Here is a 17,789-nt window from a genome sequence, read left to right as displayed (position 1 = left end):
ACAGTACACAGTACCTCATAGACACAGTTGCTGAATGAAATGATGATAGATGCATGGACAGATGAAGAGATAAATCATGAGAGTGGACTTGTAGCCATTGCTCCTGGTTTGCCTTATGCCTCACTTTCTCTAAGCCAAAACAAAAACAAAAACAAAAACAAAAAAAGGCTTGGTTTTGCACAGAGTCTTAACTTATTAGAGAAATCTGAAGATTCCATACAGACCCAAGGAGCATGGTGCCCAGTGCAGAAGCACTTGATAGTCAAGTTAAGATAACAGAAACTTCCCTGTTCTTTCTTTCCAGCTAGAGGCATAAAGACTTGGCTGTGTAACTTGTGTTGCTGGACTCAAATGGGTATCAGGAACCGACTGAGGGGCTAATGGCCTGTGGGTTGTAATCCTATCTTGTACTTGGTGTAACTCGAATTTGAGCCAGCATAGGTGCTCATCTGAATTTTAAAATTCTGCCTTTGCAATGACCACAGCAGGAGGTATGTGGTATTGTGGTTGAGAGGCTGAATTTGGGATCAGAACTGGGCTTTCGATCTGGCTCTGCCATGACCAGCTGTATGAGGTCTGACAAGTCACTTCTTGAAGTTTCAGCTTTTTCTCTGCGCTTCACCTACCTCGTAAATATATGTTAGACACTTTAAGCAGAGGGAATATTCAGTAAAGGGTTGTTGTTATTATTATTGTCGACACACTATACATTTCATCGGGGTATCCAGATCAGTGAGGTCCACACTGGGTACTAATTCTCAGGGACAATCTCTTCTGAGTCCCTTTTATTACAAAAAAGTAAATGAGTCACCTGTCACCTAAGAACAGCATCTACCTACAGAGGAGAGCTTAACAGGGTGCCTCTCATTTCACAGACGGGGAACCTGAAGCCCAAACAATGATGCAGGGTGTCTTAACGTCACGTGGCCAGTGAGTAGCACAGTGGGTGCTGGTCCCTTTTCCTTTGTTAGTATCAGCTGTCTTTCAGCAGAGGGGTTTCCACAAAAGGGAGACATTCCACATTTCCTCCTTGTGCTAGCCAAAACTAATCAGTCTCCTAGAAGCATCCAATGGGGTAAACCCAGAAGCCTCTCCCTTATCAATGTCATACCTTGGGGAACTATCTCCAGCATAGATAACAGAAAGAATAAATATTTTTGTTGATAGAAAAAAAATGAAGACAAAGGTCAAAGGGAATCATGTAATGGGTTGAAGCATGGGAGAAAAAAGAAAGCATTTTTTTTCTCTCTCCTCTTTTTCTCCAAAACAGTCTTTATATAGAACTTGTATAAGAGCCAATTTATTTGATATGGAAAAAATGTGAAAGCAGCAAAATACACACACACACACACATACAGGCCAAAGAGGTATTTGTGTTGGAGTTCAGAACTTGAATTACCAAGAGATAAAGGAATTGAAAGGGTAGGCTAACTTGGAGGGGTGTTTTGCTTTTTCTCAGAATCTCATTCAGGTCAGGAAGTGTAGCCCAGCGCAGCCCAGGTCTCCGATAAATTCCTTGGGGTTCATGAAAGACAAAGAGGAAGGCCAACAAAGGCCCCAGTCTAGCCCTTGTGTCTGAAATGTAGTGGGGATAGAGAAACTTTTGTTGAGTGAATGCAAGAACCAATGGTTCCTGTGAGTGTGGACCTGGAGAGTAGGAGCTTGGGAAGCAACTTGGCGTGCAGGTGGCATTTTTTCCAAGTTGTTAAGGTCTTCAGCACTGAAGTGTAAGAGTCCACAGGAGAGGGACAGGGTCTGAGTCATCCCTGGGATCTCCAGCTCCCAGTACAGACTCTGGATCCTAGAATATTCTCAATACATATTTGTGAATTGAATGAATAGTGTGTGAGTGAAGGAGACCTTGGGGATTCCTGGGCCTGAGAGAGAATTTGGAGCTGTGGTCATTTAACTTTAACCAACAACCGAGTCATCTGGAAAGGCTCTGAAATCCGGTTTCTGATTCAGTTGTCTCGGCTGGGACCTAAAGACCCGGCCCAAGCCCTCAGACCGTGCTGCTGCTAGAGTGGGGCCACACTTTGAGGACCTGACTGATTTACTGCAGTAGTTCTTCAACTTGGCAGCACGTTGTAGTCCGCCAGTGAGATTTTGAAAGTGTTGATGGTTAGGCTTTATCCTCCTTACCAGTGAAATAAATACCTGGAATGGGGTGGGGGGTGGAGGCTGCTGAGGAAGGAGAAAGGATGTGGATGTAGGTGATTTTTAAAAAGCCCCAAGTTCTGTTATGTGTACCTGACTTTGTGAACCACTAATCTAGTACAACCTCCTCCTTGTAGATTTCAGGTCTCTGAAGACCCGAAACGGTGAGTGTCTGATCTAAGATCATAAAACATCCCTCCAAGTTAACCTACCCTTTCAATTCCTTTGTCTCTTGGAAATTTCAAGTTCTGAACTCCAAATAATCTAAGATCATAAGGCAGTGACTTAGCTGAGAATAGAGCTCAGGGTTGTTGTACTTCTTCAGTTCAATTTCCACCATTCTATACTTACCAACCCATGTCAGCTCTCACAGAAGCAAAAAATGAAAGCTGTGCTTAAGCTGAGGTTTTTAAAGGCATCTCTTACTTCTCCTCTACAAAGAAGTGTTCAGTGGAGGCATATTTATAGAACTTTACCACTCTAGACAAGTAAGGAGATGGAAGAGATGGGGTTATAGAATGTTTTCAAGGCAAGATGATCCCCTAAATTTAAACTGTCTTCTCAAACACAAACCAAGTGCTCCTTCTGAGTCCTTAAGCAGATGTTCTTCATCTCTGAGTCAATGAACGGGCAACAGTTCTCTTGTGATGTGCACGTTAACTGCTGGCATGTAAAAGGAAGTGCTGATAAAGTGTTTGGAAGTGGTTCTGTCTCTTAAAAAGATTAAAAGTGTCTCCAGAACTTGGTTTCTATTAATGATTGCTTTAGTACATATTTTCAAGTAGACAGAGCACAGATTTTGTTTTATAGCATCTTAGAACCAAAGAAAGTGCCACAAAAGACCCCCAGAAATCACTCACTTCAACATTTTCATCATGCAGAAGAGGAGATTGAAAAGAGATTGACTGATTTATTGACATTAATAAGTGGACTGGCTATGGCCAGAAGGGAGGTGTTTGACTCCTGCTATTGCTCTTTCCAATACTCAAGTGTTCCCTACTGAAGTCCCTTGCACACAGTAGATGTTCAACAAATGTATGTGATTGTCGTCATGGACTCTTGGTACCCAAATTAGGCAGCTAAGGCTCCTTCCTTTGTTAGATTAAAGTAGAAGTTGGAATCACATCTTTAACTCTACTTTGATTAAGTGCACTGGCTTATGAGTCAGGGTGGAATTCCAATCCTGTTGTCACTGCTTCCTAACTAGGTGATCTTGGACAAGTGACTTCCATACCCAAGCTGCAGTTTCCTTCTTTGTAAAATGAATAGGAATGTGGTTGTGGAGAGGATGAAATGTGTAAAAGATGCAAAGACCTTAGTCCATTGTCTCGTATACAGGAAAAGCACGAATGACTTCATTGTAAGTTGGCCTTTCTCATAAAACAGAAAAACTGAGGATGTTTGAGGAACAGGTGATAGAGAGATAGTTCGAGAAATGAATATTAAGGCTAAGCACTCTCTCACATAAAAGCAGTGAGTGTCCAAAAACAATCATGAAGACCAAAGGCTTGTAAGGATCAAGTGGATCTGAACCTCTCTTTCACATCAGAAAAGAAAACAAAGTAAGGTCCTGATCAACTATGTTCACCTTCCAGCAACATTCTCATGCAAATAACCAGCCACGTGTCCACCTCCCAGACAACCCGCTCTAACTTCACCCCCTGCTCACTCACCAAGGAAACCATCACAAAGCGCGAATCTTCCTCAATATAAGAAAAGCAGAACGTTAGCAAACTTCAGTTCTTCCACTTTCATTAGTAATAAATGACTCCATGCTAATCTCATCCAACTTCTTTCATTTTACTTTTGGGAAAACTAAGTTGCAGAGAGATCAGGAGGCTTAGTGTTGCCCATTCAAGCTATCACCAAACCAAGCCTTCCCACTATATCAACTCTCCTTGTTAAGACAATTCTACACCTAATGCAAATTACAGATCCCTAGAAGTGAGTCTGGCTGTGATGACCCTTCCAGTCCAGACCTCTCTGACCCTTCCTTACAAACCACCCACTTATTCATCTCCTTGTCCAGAGAGTGCACTTACATGTCCGTGAATCTTCTATTGAAGTGTAGGATGGAGGCCACATCCACATGAAGAGGAGGGTCGCGGACCACCTTGTATTTCAGCGGCTCACACTCTAGGCAGAGCAGGCTATCTGCGACGGAGGTCAGCATGGCTGCATCAATCTCTAGGTGCTCATCCAGTGTGTAGATCTGGATACCGTACACATCCTCGTCCACACCCCGGAGTTTGATAGTCAGTGGGACATCACAGAAGACATTCTGAGGGCCCAGAGAGATGTTCTTCCCACCGACAGTCAACAGTTTGATGTCATTGACAGCCCCACTAGAGTCCCAGTCAGTGGAGACAAAGGTCACCCAGATGGTCAAAGACTCAGGGACCAAGGGGTAGCGGAATTCCAGTTCTAGGTAGCAGCCTTGTGGCTCAGGACAGGCTGGAGGGACTGTGTGTGGGTTGACAGCTGAATTTGGGCTCCAGGTGTGGACACTGGACTTACAGGGCTGCTCAACATCTGGATGACCTACGGAGAAGAGACGAGGATATGAGTTCTGGGAAGACCTGCAGTCTGGCCCCTGGAGTTGCCTGCAGACCCCAGGAGAGACTGACCTGACTAGACCTTACAGGAGAAAAAGAGAGAGAACATTCTCAGTGTCTTCGTCTGATGTGTACACAACACCCAGCTTGTCTCCACCTCTGCAATATAGATCTTGGATGAATCACCAGACATTTGCTCAAAACTATATCATCTTACTATTGAGTCGCTGCCCAAATTTTCCTTCTTTATCTCCCACTTGTAGGTTTTGCTTCCTCGGATGGAAAGAAAGAAGGGACACACCTTTGCCAAACAACCATATGTCTCCTGAACGTATGTAATTCAAGGACTCATTTCAGAGGCGAAGCAACAAGAGTCCAGAAATGCAGAGCTAACTGACCAAAGTCTCACAGCATTTTGAACCCAGTTTTGTCTCATTCTGAAATCTGTACCCTTTGTTTTCTCTACTGGATGCAGGGACCACTAAAATAAACTAGATTCTGTGATGTTGCCTTTGGTACGACCTGCATGGAAAGAGAGAAGGGCCAGAAACCTCCGGCACAGAGGACGGCATTGACCCCTTGGAACGAGGGTTCTGGGAGGAAACTGTCTAGAACCATGAGTGACAGCTGGAAGGCTGCCCTGGAGCCATCTTATCTCTTCTCCTCCCCTTCTCCACATGAGGTCATTCCATACCACTGAGCTTCTCCTGGGCTCTGTCCAGTATGACTCAGGAGGGGGAGGGCTGGGTGAGGAGCAGGAGGACGGAGGGATTCTTCTATGCTTTCCCAAGGGAGATGATGCCTCATCCCCACTGATCTCAGCCTGCAGCGACTTCTGAAGTTTTCTCTGCTGAGATCATTGGTCCTAGCCCCTCAGAGAGCTCTCCTTTGCACTGCTGAGAAAAGTATAATCAGGACTCAGTATAGGGATTGGCTCTCACTTGTTTAAGGGAGTCTAGCAAGAGATACAGATCAGCCAGTGAGGGTAGAGTGTAGCATCTCAAGTTGTCCTGTTAGCCACATTCTATTTTTTTATTTTTTTCCCTTAGTATCAGTGGTTGGTAGACAGTGGAGATGCTGGAGTTTTCTAAAGCAATCTTTGTCTGAAAAGGCTTTGTGGTAATGCTACAGGATCACGGCAATCATGACAATATGAAAGCCATTTTGGGTGGAAAAGCTCTTCCAGGGAAGGCTGCAAATGCCGCCCATATCGGTGCCTCTGCCCAGCCAAGGAGAAGAGAGAAGACAACTGGTGGAGGTGCAGGAGAGAAGTGAAAAGGAGAAGAAAGGGGGTGGAGGACAGGGAAAATTCACAAGACTTTTTATCTATAACACATCAGAACAGGAAAAGGTGGATATAACTACAAGATTCCCTCTGCCTCTCCTTGGCTGGGTTCACTCATTACGTGGAGCAAATGGTGGCTAGAAGTGACCAATAACTTAAGTCAAAGGCATAAATAAGACTTCTACTTAGGCTGAAGGCTTTCCTCCTGTTGACCCTGCAACCTAGTAAGTTCCTGATTCTCCAGACTTTGTGAGTCATTGGTGCACATGTATCACTTGTCCCTTCCCTAAGCTTTATTGTTGGTAGCATTTTAGTATATGTGAAGCAAATTCCTTAGCCGTTCATTTATTCATACGATTGTCACCAAAACCCTATAAGAAGAGTTACCATTTTTATCTCTCAGTTTTACTCACTGCCATAGAGCCTTTGCTTAATACAGTGGCTGATCCAAAGCCACTGAACACAGTGGACACTCAATAAATGATCTGTGAAGTGAAGAATCTTCTATCTTTTTAATATGAGTTTTAAAAAATGTGGTTGAAGTGCCATGGCCTATCACAGCCTGCTGTGTTATGGCGAGTGTGGGGGAACATTCCACCCTCTCCATGGGCTTTCTCCTGGAACTGGCAAGGGATGGAGCAATCTTTCTCCCTTCCTTGGAGAAAATGACTGTCAGTGGTACGAAGCCACAGGAGAGCAAACATGACAAATCTGTTTGGCTCAGGCTTTCTTCCTGGCTTCTTGTCAACCAACAGAGGGACCAAATGCTTTCCAAAGGACAGGAAGGTGAGGATGGTCATTATGCGCAAATAAGTAAACAGGAATAGAAATCTTAGCAAAGCTTGTGCTTCTCTGGTCAGAAACAAACTTTTAGGTGTAAAAAAAAGAACTTTGAGGGTCACTGGGTCCAACCCATCACCAACACAGCAGTCCCTTGAATAACACGGGACTCCGTGAACCGACCGTCCTTCCTCTCTGCGGGAGGCACTGTGCCAGGCATGTTACATGCCTCTGCTCTTTTCATCCTGGCAGTATGTCTTTGAGGCAGGTCTTACGAAACTCATTTTACAGAAGAGGAAACTGAGACTCCGATGGTTAAGTAAATCCCTAGCGGGGAGTAGAATATAAAGCCAGGCAGTGAGCCAAGCTTTGAAGCAATGAATGGTGGGTTAAAATAGCAGCTATACAGCTTCTCACTGTGGCACCTACTGTCCTGATACCTCCTTCACAGGGCTGCTAGAAAATCCAAATGGGATGAGATATTTAGTAGATGCTCACAAATGTATTAGCTCTGTTCTGAAACATTAGGAGGAATTAACAGGGAAAAGCTTGGGAGTAGGAGGTATTCGAAGCCAGGAGAACCGTTGAGAGAGAATGTGAATTACAAGGACAAGGGTTTTGAGTGCGATGGAAGAGCAGCAAGCGAGGAGGTTGGCAAGTAGAACCCAGATAATAAAGGGTCTTGTATATGACTTTCAGGGAATTGAACTTTATTCTGAAAGAGATGTGGAGCCACGAAAGAATGTTAAGCAAACAAATGAATGTTGTCTTTGAGAAAAACTGCTGTTTAGAGTCACCGATATTATCCATCTGTCTGTGCATACATCCATCTGTCTGATCATCCATCCATCCGTCCATAGAATAGTTACTGATTGCCTGGTCTGTGTCCAGTGTTGGGGTAGTCCCTAAGGGTTTCTGCAGACAGGGAGCTTCTAGTCTAGTGAAACCAGCTAGTAAACAGTTGTACTAGTGCAGACAATACCCAACTGTGGCTTGGACAGGGCGAACATCAGAGGAGATGAGGACAAATCAGGGGCCCTAAGGAGGCAAAATGGACACAGCTGGGACATTGATTGGCTGGGGGCGGGGGCAGCAGGGAAAAGGGCTGAGAAAAGGAAAGGACAGGGAGAAAGGAAGGAAGGAGGAAGGAGGGAAGGAAGAAAAGTACAAGGTACTGTTACTTCATTATTAATACATATCCTTCCGTACATATGGCAAACTAAATGAAAGTCACACATTTATACAAGGTGTCCACTAGAAATGAGGCACATGTGTGATATATAGCTTTACATATTTATGCTGATTTAAATTTACATTTATGAAGATCTCCATAGACACCTATTATATATCTTTGTGTATAGACACTGCAGCTGTTGACATAAATATAGTCATAAAAATTCAGTGCCAAGTTTTTTCCAGATGAATACTTCAGCACACCTGAAATATTCTGGGTGGAAAAATGGGGAAAAGACTCACAAATAAGAAAAAAATGAAAACAGCTAGTGCATGTATTAATCCTCATGGAAAACAAATCAGTTACAATGCATTATATGCTTGCATAAGTGATCTTAATTAGGATTTTGAGTCGATCAGATCTAGCTATTGAATTCCTGGGCCACAAGCATACCATGGTATGGAATGTCTCAGCCAATATTCACTTATGAAATATAGTTTTTGCTCAAGAGGTAGTACAACAGGGTTTCTTTTGAGTATGACCACTTTTTGTGGCCAAAGGCAAAAATTTCTGTGACTGTATTTACCTAAAGCTCATAGAATGGAGTTAATGAAACATATGTGCAATAAATATATGTTAAATGAAGAATATTCGACCTTGTTAGTATGGGGTTAAATAAAGAATTTACAGCTCCATGGAATATTAGAGCTGGAAAGGACATTTATTCTGTGGGTAAGATGCTATCGTCTGAGAAGCTAAGTGACTTACTCAAGGGCCCAGTTTACGCTGATGGCCAGGTTTGGACCAAGATTCAGTCCTCTTCATCACCCCCACCCCTTGCTCTTTCCCCAACCCCAAAGATGTATCTGGCATTGCTCATGGTTTTGGGAGTTTTATGTTAGTTTGGGAAGTCCAAAAACTTAAACACGCAAAGATAAATAGGATGAAAATGAGTTGAGAAATAAATTGCAGAGTTTGGCTCATGGAAAAGTTTATTTCTTCAAGGATATTAAAAGGGTTTGAGCCAAATGGATCACAGAGCCTGTAATAGGATGCTCTAAAAAAAGAACTGTGTCTTTTCCTGGCTTTTATGTACTAAATTTACATATCCTGAAGGAAAACCCAGGGCTGCTGGGTTTCCTTGGAGGCCTGAGTCAGCTCAGAGAACCAGGGGCTCAGCATTTCTGGCTGAAATCCTTCTGCACATCGTGCTTTAAGAGGGTCAGGGACGAACCAGGAACAGACTTGACCAACAGACAGCTTGGCTGGCTGGAGGTGTGGGGAGACATCTGGGAATTTCTTTGTGCACACAACTGGTGGAACAGACCAAGATGATCTGCACCAGAGAAGTGTCAGCGGAGAGCCCCACACAGCTCTCAAGTCCATGACTGCTCTCCATTCTCACTGCTGCTCACCTCCAGGCCACCTCCATCCCTCTCCTGGATTCTTGCAACAGCCACCTAGCTGCTCCCTTTCCTGCCCCAGGCTCTTTGCACAGGGCGCTCATGCAAACTTTATAACATGAACATGTCAGTGTAGCCCAGCTCCCTGCTGAGGCTCATGGCACCTCCTCGCTGCCCTCAACGTGAGTCAAAATCTGTCCTCACCGGATCATCATGCATCTCCACTAGTTGAACCTCCCCACCCCATACCTTGCTCTTTACACTCCCAATCCATTTAAGCTCTTACAGAATTACTGAAGAGCTTCTGTGTATGTGGGTTATATCTATAAGTAGTCACTGTATTGTAAATTAAAACTGAGAAACTGTGAAATAGAAGAATACAGAAGCACATGTTCATGAGCTCTCAGAACAGTAATAACAGCACATTTCATGAAGCCACTGGAAAGGTCCGGTAAATCTCAGGAGAGAATGAGAATGAAAAAGTCAAACAACGTCATAGTATGATTATGAAAATAATTTTGGATTTTGAGGACACCCTCAAAAGTCTCCAGGAACCTCATAAGCTTCCAGATCACACTAAGAAAACCAGCCCTCGAAGCACACCAAACTTCTTTCACATTCTCAAATGCACCCCGCTCACTGGTGGGGTACATTCCTGGTCACCTGCATCTCAGTTCTGGGTGAGGTTCCCTTCTTGCTGGTCCCCAGTACTCTCTACTTCTATACGCAAGGGCCTCATCACACCTGATGGGAACCACGCACAATGACCTTTGACTCCCCTGTTCAAAGGTCAGCTCTGCCTTGCCCGTGCACCTGGCACACGGTTCCTACGGTGGTCACAGATGAGATGGGGTCACCCTCTGCACTTAACACAAGTATTGTCAGGCGGAGGATACACACACCTCCTTCTCTGAGAACCCAACAGGGGTTTGGCTTGGGTGGAAAAGTCATGATTGCAGGTTTCAGGAAGAACTTTCTAACAAATGCAGCTAGAACATGAAGGCCAAGGAATGAGCTTGGTGCTATGACAGCCTCAGTGAGAGGGACATGAGGGGGACTCCCACGCTGGCCGGGATCTGGGGGCTGGAGGACCCCAGGGGTCCTGCCCCAGCCTGAGGGCTCGTGATTCTATGAAGCCACACTGAGCGTTTCTCCCAGATGTCCCCTCTTGCTTTACATTCCAGGTGGATTTGTTTAGAGTTGCAAGTTAGACGTTCATTTTTATTTTAAGCTACTTTAGAAGATAAAGTATAGTGCTGCCATTTTTCTCCTTCACTTTCCTCTCTGATCCTGCTCCCTTGCTTTATTCTATCTCTGGCTTTTTCTTTTCAGCCTTCTTTTGTAAAAATATAAAAGAAAACAGAGGAGTTCTCACTGAACCTCAGGGCAGAATTAGGTTCCGCTCCCTTGGACAGATTGGGGCCCCCGACCGGGAACTGCTGGCCTGGGCTGGCCTCCATAGGCACAAGAGGGATGGGGGTGCCATTCGAAGTGCATGTCTCTGAGGGCAAGTAAGGGCAAGACAGAAGAATGGAAGAAGTCGGGGGGGTGGGTGCTCTGCCAGCCTGGCCTCAGGGACTAGATCTGAGGCCTACAGAAAGAGACATCGCAGAAGGAAAGGGAACAGGTGACATTCCACGAGATTCTCTAAGTTTCAAGCAGCTGTTGGCAGGGCCCAGTGACAGTGCCATGAAGTGTTGGCTGAAAGGCATTGCTCATTCTAGAGAGAACCTCGTGGATCGGGAGTGAATGGCAGAGACTGCTGGCCCCTTGGAGGCCTGAGAGACACCCCTGAGTGGGGAAGGGTCTGGTTTTGGGTGTAACCCACGTTAGCAGCAGTGATGAAGTTCTCTCAAGAGACTTGCTGATAAATGAATCCCAGACAAGAACTAAAGGCTACCGATATCTTCAAGTCCCAAACATGTATATTGATTCCAAGGTGACCTTGTTTGTACCCATAGGCTGTCAGGGTCTGCAGGCATATGTAAACACACACACACACGCACACACACCCTTGCCGTCATCGGGTGTGTGGTGACGAGCACTTGTTTAATATTTCAGCACCTCTGTTTCCTTGTATGCAAAGTGGGATGACATACCCAGGCAGTGCAGGCTCTCAAAAGAAGTGTTGAATCAATACATGAATACTGGCCTTCCTGCTGGGTCAAGGGTATAAACTTCTAGTTATATATGAATAAATTCTGGAATTCTAATGTACAGCATGGTGATTATAATTAACAATACTTTATTGTATACTTGAAAATTGCTAGAGAGTAGATCTTAAATGTTTTCACCAAAGGAAAAGAAAAAGTGTGAGATGACAGATGTGTTAACTAACCTTACTGTAGTAATCATTTCACTATATATATATATATATCAAATCATCATGCTGGACACCTTAAACTTATACATAGTTATATGTCAGTTATAGATCAATAAAGCTGGGGAAAAAAAAGACTGGTCTTGCAGGGTGATCTTAAGATCAAATGAGGTCATACATGGGAAAGACCATTCAAATCATAAAACTCCATCTATACTGGAAGAATTGTTCTTTGTACACCAAACCTGCAAATGAGCTCTCAGGCCGGCTTACCTTCTGCTTCCCGAGGACTCCAGTGTCCGGAGGGACCACAGGGCATTGGGGAGGAGGCGTTAAAGGCATATTGCACCAGGATTCTCCCTTCCAGGCAAAGGTCACATGCTGATCCCAATTCTCTAGGAGGCCAAGGAAAGAAGGAAAATGCACCGACTTAGGAACAGTTGAATAAGTTGCTGACTCTACTAGGCCAAAGGCACCGGGCCGTGAACCCAATTCCATATTACTGCTACCCTCCTTGTCCTTATCAAACCTTCCAGAATATGACCTTCCCTGAAATTCCTCCCCATGGCCCAGCAAGGACACTGTGTGGGCCTCTGTGAGTTCTGGTTACTTCTTTAACTTCAAGCAGCACAGAACCAATAGGCCAAAGACTTATTACCTGCCCTGATTTCAATTTCACCAGGCATCCAAGACTCTGCTGAGGATTTGATGTGTGGTTGTAAGAAATGTTACCCCATTTGACCTCAAATTTTATTCTCTTAACAATATTTCTCAGGTACCTCCCATGTGCCAGGTGCCAGCCTGTGTCCTAGGTATTAACTGGTAAGAAGGCATGGTTATGGTTCAGTTCCTTCATCTGAAAATGACTGGGCTGACCCAGATGACGCCTAAGCACTTTCCAGCCCTGACATTCTGGGGATGGATGAGTCACTCCTTGGTTTAATAGACAAAAACAGTTTCCTTACCATGACATCTAATTCATCTTAGCAGCTTTCTAAAGGGCAAGCTAATCCCTCAAAGGGACCAGCCTCAGAAGTGGAATATGATGGTGGCTTCCCCAACCATCTAACGTCTCATGTGTCTGGATTCAATCTCTCTTTAGCCACAACAGCCTCTGGGATCCTGCTGGTTCACCAGACTTGGAATCTGTTTAGGAGGCAGTTGCTGAAGGGAGAGGAATGAACCCTCTCCTCGTGTACTAGTGTGGATGTGACACTGCCAATCTGAGTGACCCCTGCAGAGGGACTAGAAAGGAAGGGTGTCAAGCAGTGTCCCAGTCCCATCCAGTATTTGTCAAGATGTAGTGGGCATGCCAATACCTTTTTTATCATTCCTAGAAGAATCTCTATCCTATGCTGACCTGAGAGATTCATGGAAGAGCCCGATCTCCAGCCCTAGGGGCTTTCCCTTCACAGGGAAGCACTGTAGCCCCTGGGCTCACATGGCAAAAGGAAAAGAACGTTTGTGAGCATCCCAGTCTACGGGTGCCACCCATTCCTCCTCCACACAGCTGCCAGGGAGCTCATTCCTGAATCTCAATCTGGACAAGTCTTGCCCCTGATTATCTGCCATATGGTGGTTAACATAAGTAGATGGATGGATGGATGGAGGATAGATCAATGAGTCACTTACACATGGGGCTAATATTCATGAATAACCTAACTTAGACCCTCAAATGGAAGACTCTGCATCCTCAGCTTTATCACTGTACATATGAAACCATGCATAGGTAAGAATTTTGCAATCAACACTAATATTCAGTGATAGGAGAATGATCAAATAACCTAAGGTTAAGCTGTTCAATGGAATGGTAAGTAGTCATTACAAAAACATTTTAAAAGATTATAATACTTCAAGGAAAATATATAAGCTATAATGCTAAGTGAAGAAGTTATAGTCAAAACTGAATCTATAGCCCCATCTCAATGCTGTCAAGATAACTTTAATGTGACAAAGTATTGTCGGCAGTAATTTCTGGGTGGTGGAACACAGAATGATTTCCATCCCCCTCCCCACCTCCACACACAATCATACTCCTTCTGGTTTTCTGAATTTTCTATATATTTTTAATACATAGGAACTACTCCTGGAATTACAATAATAATCATTATACAAATATACTTGTAGGCAGGGAACGAGGAGTGGAGAGAGAGACTTCCTCAGCACCACTCTGGAGAGCAGAGTTCCATTACGATGACCACAATCCGCACATAGCAGCTCAGTCACATGACTGGCTTTGACGACAATGAGATTACAAACTTCCCGAGATGGAATCAGGAACCACACTGACCTTAATGGCCATTGAGCCTTTCTTTTAATTTCTTCAGATGCTTTGTTTTAGATGATACACATATAATCACATGTACTTCCTCAGTTCCTAGGAACCTAGGTTTTGACACATCCTAGGTTCCCAATGAATACTTTGATGAGTGAATAAACCATCATGCACCTGACAGTAAGTGTGCCTTATTTGCACAGAGTTCCACCAAGGGCATTCCCTCACGCCCATTCACTGATTCACATGTTCATTCTTTGTTTCATTTATTTATTCAATAGATAGTTATTGAACAAGCTCTGCTGCTAGCACTGTACATTGATCATCCATTGGTCAATAAATTAGATGTGGTATTTGCCCTCACAGAGCCTGCAGTCCAGTGGAGGCAACAGACCTTTAACAAACAGGCAAACAGACATAAAATTACAGATTCAGTTAAGTTTTAGAAGGAAAGGAAATGGATAATGTGGAAGAGAATAATGGGGGCGGGGACTGGGTTAAGATCAGAGCGGTCAAGGGAAACCTTAGTGAGGAGATGTCATTTATGGTCAAATCTGAAGGATGACAAAGAGAGTGGATGTGAAGTTTTCCTGGTGCAGTCTCAATATAAAGGACCTAGGCAGGAAAAGAGGGTTTGGTCTATAGGGGTCCTGAGGCAATCAAAAGTGAAGGAAAGAGCAGTAAGAGAGGCAGTTGGGCAAGTAGGAAAGAGCCAGGTCATGGGAAGGTCCTGTAGACCACATGTAGATTGTACATAAAAGTAATGGGAAGCCACTGCAGGGTTGTAAGGCATGCAGTGACATGCTCTAATTCACATTTTTAAAAGGTCAGTCTGAATGCTGAATGAAGAATGGATGTGGGCACCAAGAGCAAAGTAAGAGCAAAATCAGCAACTAAAAGCAATGGTGTAATTCTGGGTATGATGGTAATGTTCCCATTTTATAGATTAGGGAACTGAAGATCATGAATACAAACTACTCATGCCAAGGTCATAGTTTGGAAAGTCACAGAGTCAGTATGGACCTTACCAAAATCAGGCAGTATGCTATACCTCCAGGAAGTATATGTGTTTCTTGCCTTTGACATTAATTTGATTTTTATGGGCACCTGAATCTACACACACACACACACACACTAAAATCATAGACGTACAGATGCTAACACTGGAAGAGACCATCTTTCTAATGCAAGTCCCATAAGAATCAAAGCTTAAAGCTCTAAGTTTGTGCTGTCCAAGCACATACAAGCCACATGTGTCTACTTTAAATTAGATAAAATTTAATAAATTTAGATATTCAGTTCCTCGGTGCATATATAGGACATTTCCATTATTGCAGAATCCCCCTGGACATTGCTTCACTAAGGTATGCACTGTATATCATGAATAACTTCTCTCCTGTATATCTAGAATGGCACTAGTTATGTACCACCCTTGGGAAAACTGAGAAACTAGTTCCTCAAGTCATGCTCTGTGTTCTGAGATTTGGAAGAGGAACATTGGTTGAGAAAGGCTAGCTCCCCTTTGGTATAGATCAGAAAACTGAGGCGGGAGAGGAAATGGATAGGTCACAAGGATTTCAGACCCAGATCTCTTGACTCCCAGTCCAGCACTCTTTCCAATACACCACAAGCCATTGTTCAAATAACTGAAACCATCCAGTCAACACATGTTTGCAAGACAGATAAAAATAAAGGAGTTAGAAAAGCCAGGGGTGGCCGTGAATTATTTATTCAGTTGCCCATGTGTGAGGACACAGGCTGTGGGAGGATCTGGATGTGTTTTTTTAAGGAAAACCCCTGTATTCTCTTAGACCACAGATGTGAGGAACAGCAGGAGGACATGAGGATACCCAGGGGCGAGAGGTTGGCATTGATGGATGTAGTGGAAAACACCAGAGATTTTGCAGGGAAAGAGAATTTTCAAGTAGCCAAACAGCTCTGGAAAGCTGTGCAAGATGGGAACTGATACTGCTCGAACATACAGTGTGTGTGTGCTAGGCATATCCTAGATATCATCTTGTTGAGTTCCCCACAAAAGCCAGGTGAGGTAGGCGCAGTTAGCCCCTTGTTATGGAAGAAGACTCAGAGGGTCAGAAAGGATCAGAGAGGTGAGATGACTCACCCGAGGTCCCAGAGACTAGGAGTGAGGGTGAAGCTGAGAAGGCGACACTGACAACCTGACATCAAAGCTTGTGCACTTTGTGCTAAGCCTGTTTGTATGAATATAAACTGCATATGGGAGAGTGATAGCTCCGTTTCTTTACAATTTATTGAACTTGTGGCTCAACTTCCTTTTGCTATAGACTATGGTCTACGTAGCTGTTAACCCTAATTAGACATGTTTCTAAAATGTCAGTTTTAATTTAACATATGATAACTCTGTTATGAAATCTTAGACTAAACAGAATAGCTATTGTGTGAGCCTCAAGTACCAACTGACTATAGGTTATTAAAAACATATTGATTGAAACTGAGGGCACTATGTAGTAGAGACATATCTCATTACACAACAATTAACTCTCCAATAGGTTTCCAACAATCAGATGGTATTTATTTAATAGACAATAACTGCTTTATGAAATACAAATTGAATACATACACAGGAAGCTGCATTTACAAAACTTCCATTTTTAAGTGGAATCGAGGCCAAGGCTTGACCAAAAGTCTGAGACTTCTCACTGCTACAGAAAAAATAAATCAATCCATGGGCTGCTGGAAAACCTGCTCTGATGTGTCACATGAGGTTTCCCAAACCCAGCTCTGAGCTCCCAGTGAGGGTGGCTGGGGCAGGAAAGGGGGGGTTTCTACAGAGATCCTAGGGAGTGTGTTTCCATCCCCCATAGTTACATTCATGCAGCTGCCAAATGAAGGTTCTAGATTCAGGGACTGACAGCAGGGTGGAAAGTTAGAGCCAAATTTAATGCAGTGCCTACAAATGATCTAATATATTTTTTATACCTGCATACAAAACACACACACGCACACATACCTATGCACACTCGTATGCAAGAGCTCCTTGCCACCTTTTGTTGCTCTTTTGAGGGGAGGGTGCTCTTATGAACACCTCCTTCACAACTCAAGTTTTGAAAGGACTTAATGAAATTACACGGGAGTCAGCAACAAGACGTGCAAAATATGAGTCACAGCCTGGCTCCTACCACCTTCCAAGGGCTCCTGGTCAAATCTCCAAGCCAATTTGAGCTCCAATTCTTGCCTTATCCAGCAAATGAGGAACATGACTTCCCCTTGTATGGAGTCACTGGAGAGAGCAAATGAGTCTCAGTATATGAAGCATTTATTACAGCATCCAGCAAAAGGTAAGCGTGGGAAACAGGGCAGCTACCACCACCACGGAGTAATATTAATTAATCATCAGCTGGTTATTATTTTCTCCACCATCAATATTGGATAAGTGGCCCTCAGGACAGGGCTGGTAATGTACAAAATTAGCCCTAAATTACAGCCAAGTTCCAAAATATATGTCAGTATCTTAGTCTGTTCTCACGACCCTATAAAATTTGGTTCCCTTCAAGTTTGAGCTCCTCACGGGCTCTCGATGCTAAAAAGGTACCATAAGAGACCATGTGATCCAAGTTTCCACCTTTAAGCCACTGAGGTATCATTAGACCCACTTTTCATGGGAGGAAAATAAGACTCAGAGAAGGAACATGACTCGCGCAGGGCCACACAGCTAGTAAGTGACAGGCAGGGGAGCAGAACTGAGGCATCCTATGCCTATGCCTCAGTGTGTCACTCCCTGGTCTTCTAAAAGTTCTACCTTCAGTTATACAAAGAAACACTGGGCACAAAGATTGTAATGATACATATTACATATGCATG

At 43.8% G+C, this 17,789-nt stretch overlaps 1 protein-coding gene across 1 annotated transcript in view; it reads right to left on the bottom strand.

Moving 5' to 3' along the window:
- Positions 1-17,789, bottom strand: part of PAPPA (pappalysin 1) — a 230,765-nt gene that overhangs the window by 148,442 nt on the left and 64,534 nt on the right. Inside the window, exons 6-7 of the mRNA XM_036915515.2 lie at positions 11,948-12,069; positions 4,200-4,698 (exon numbers count right to left, since the gene is read on the bottom strand). Of these exons, the coding sequence (XP_036771410.1) occupies positions 4,200-4,698; positions 11,948-12,069 (621 nt within the window). The remainder of the gene's footprint in view (positions 1-4,199; positions 4,699-11,947; positions 12,070-17,789) is intronic.

Source organism: Manis pentadactyla, chromosome 3, assembly GCF_030020395.1.
Source record: "Manis pentadactyla isolate mManPen7 chromosome 3, mManPen7.hap1, whole genome shotgun sequence".
Lineage (NCBI taxonomy): Eukaryota > Metazoa > Chordata > Mammalia > Pholidota > Manidae > Manis > Manis pentadactyla.
Note: the sequence above shows the minus strand (reverse complement) of the source record. Positions and strands in the feature narration are given on the sequence as shown.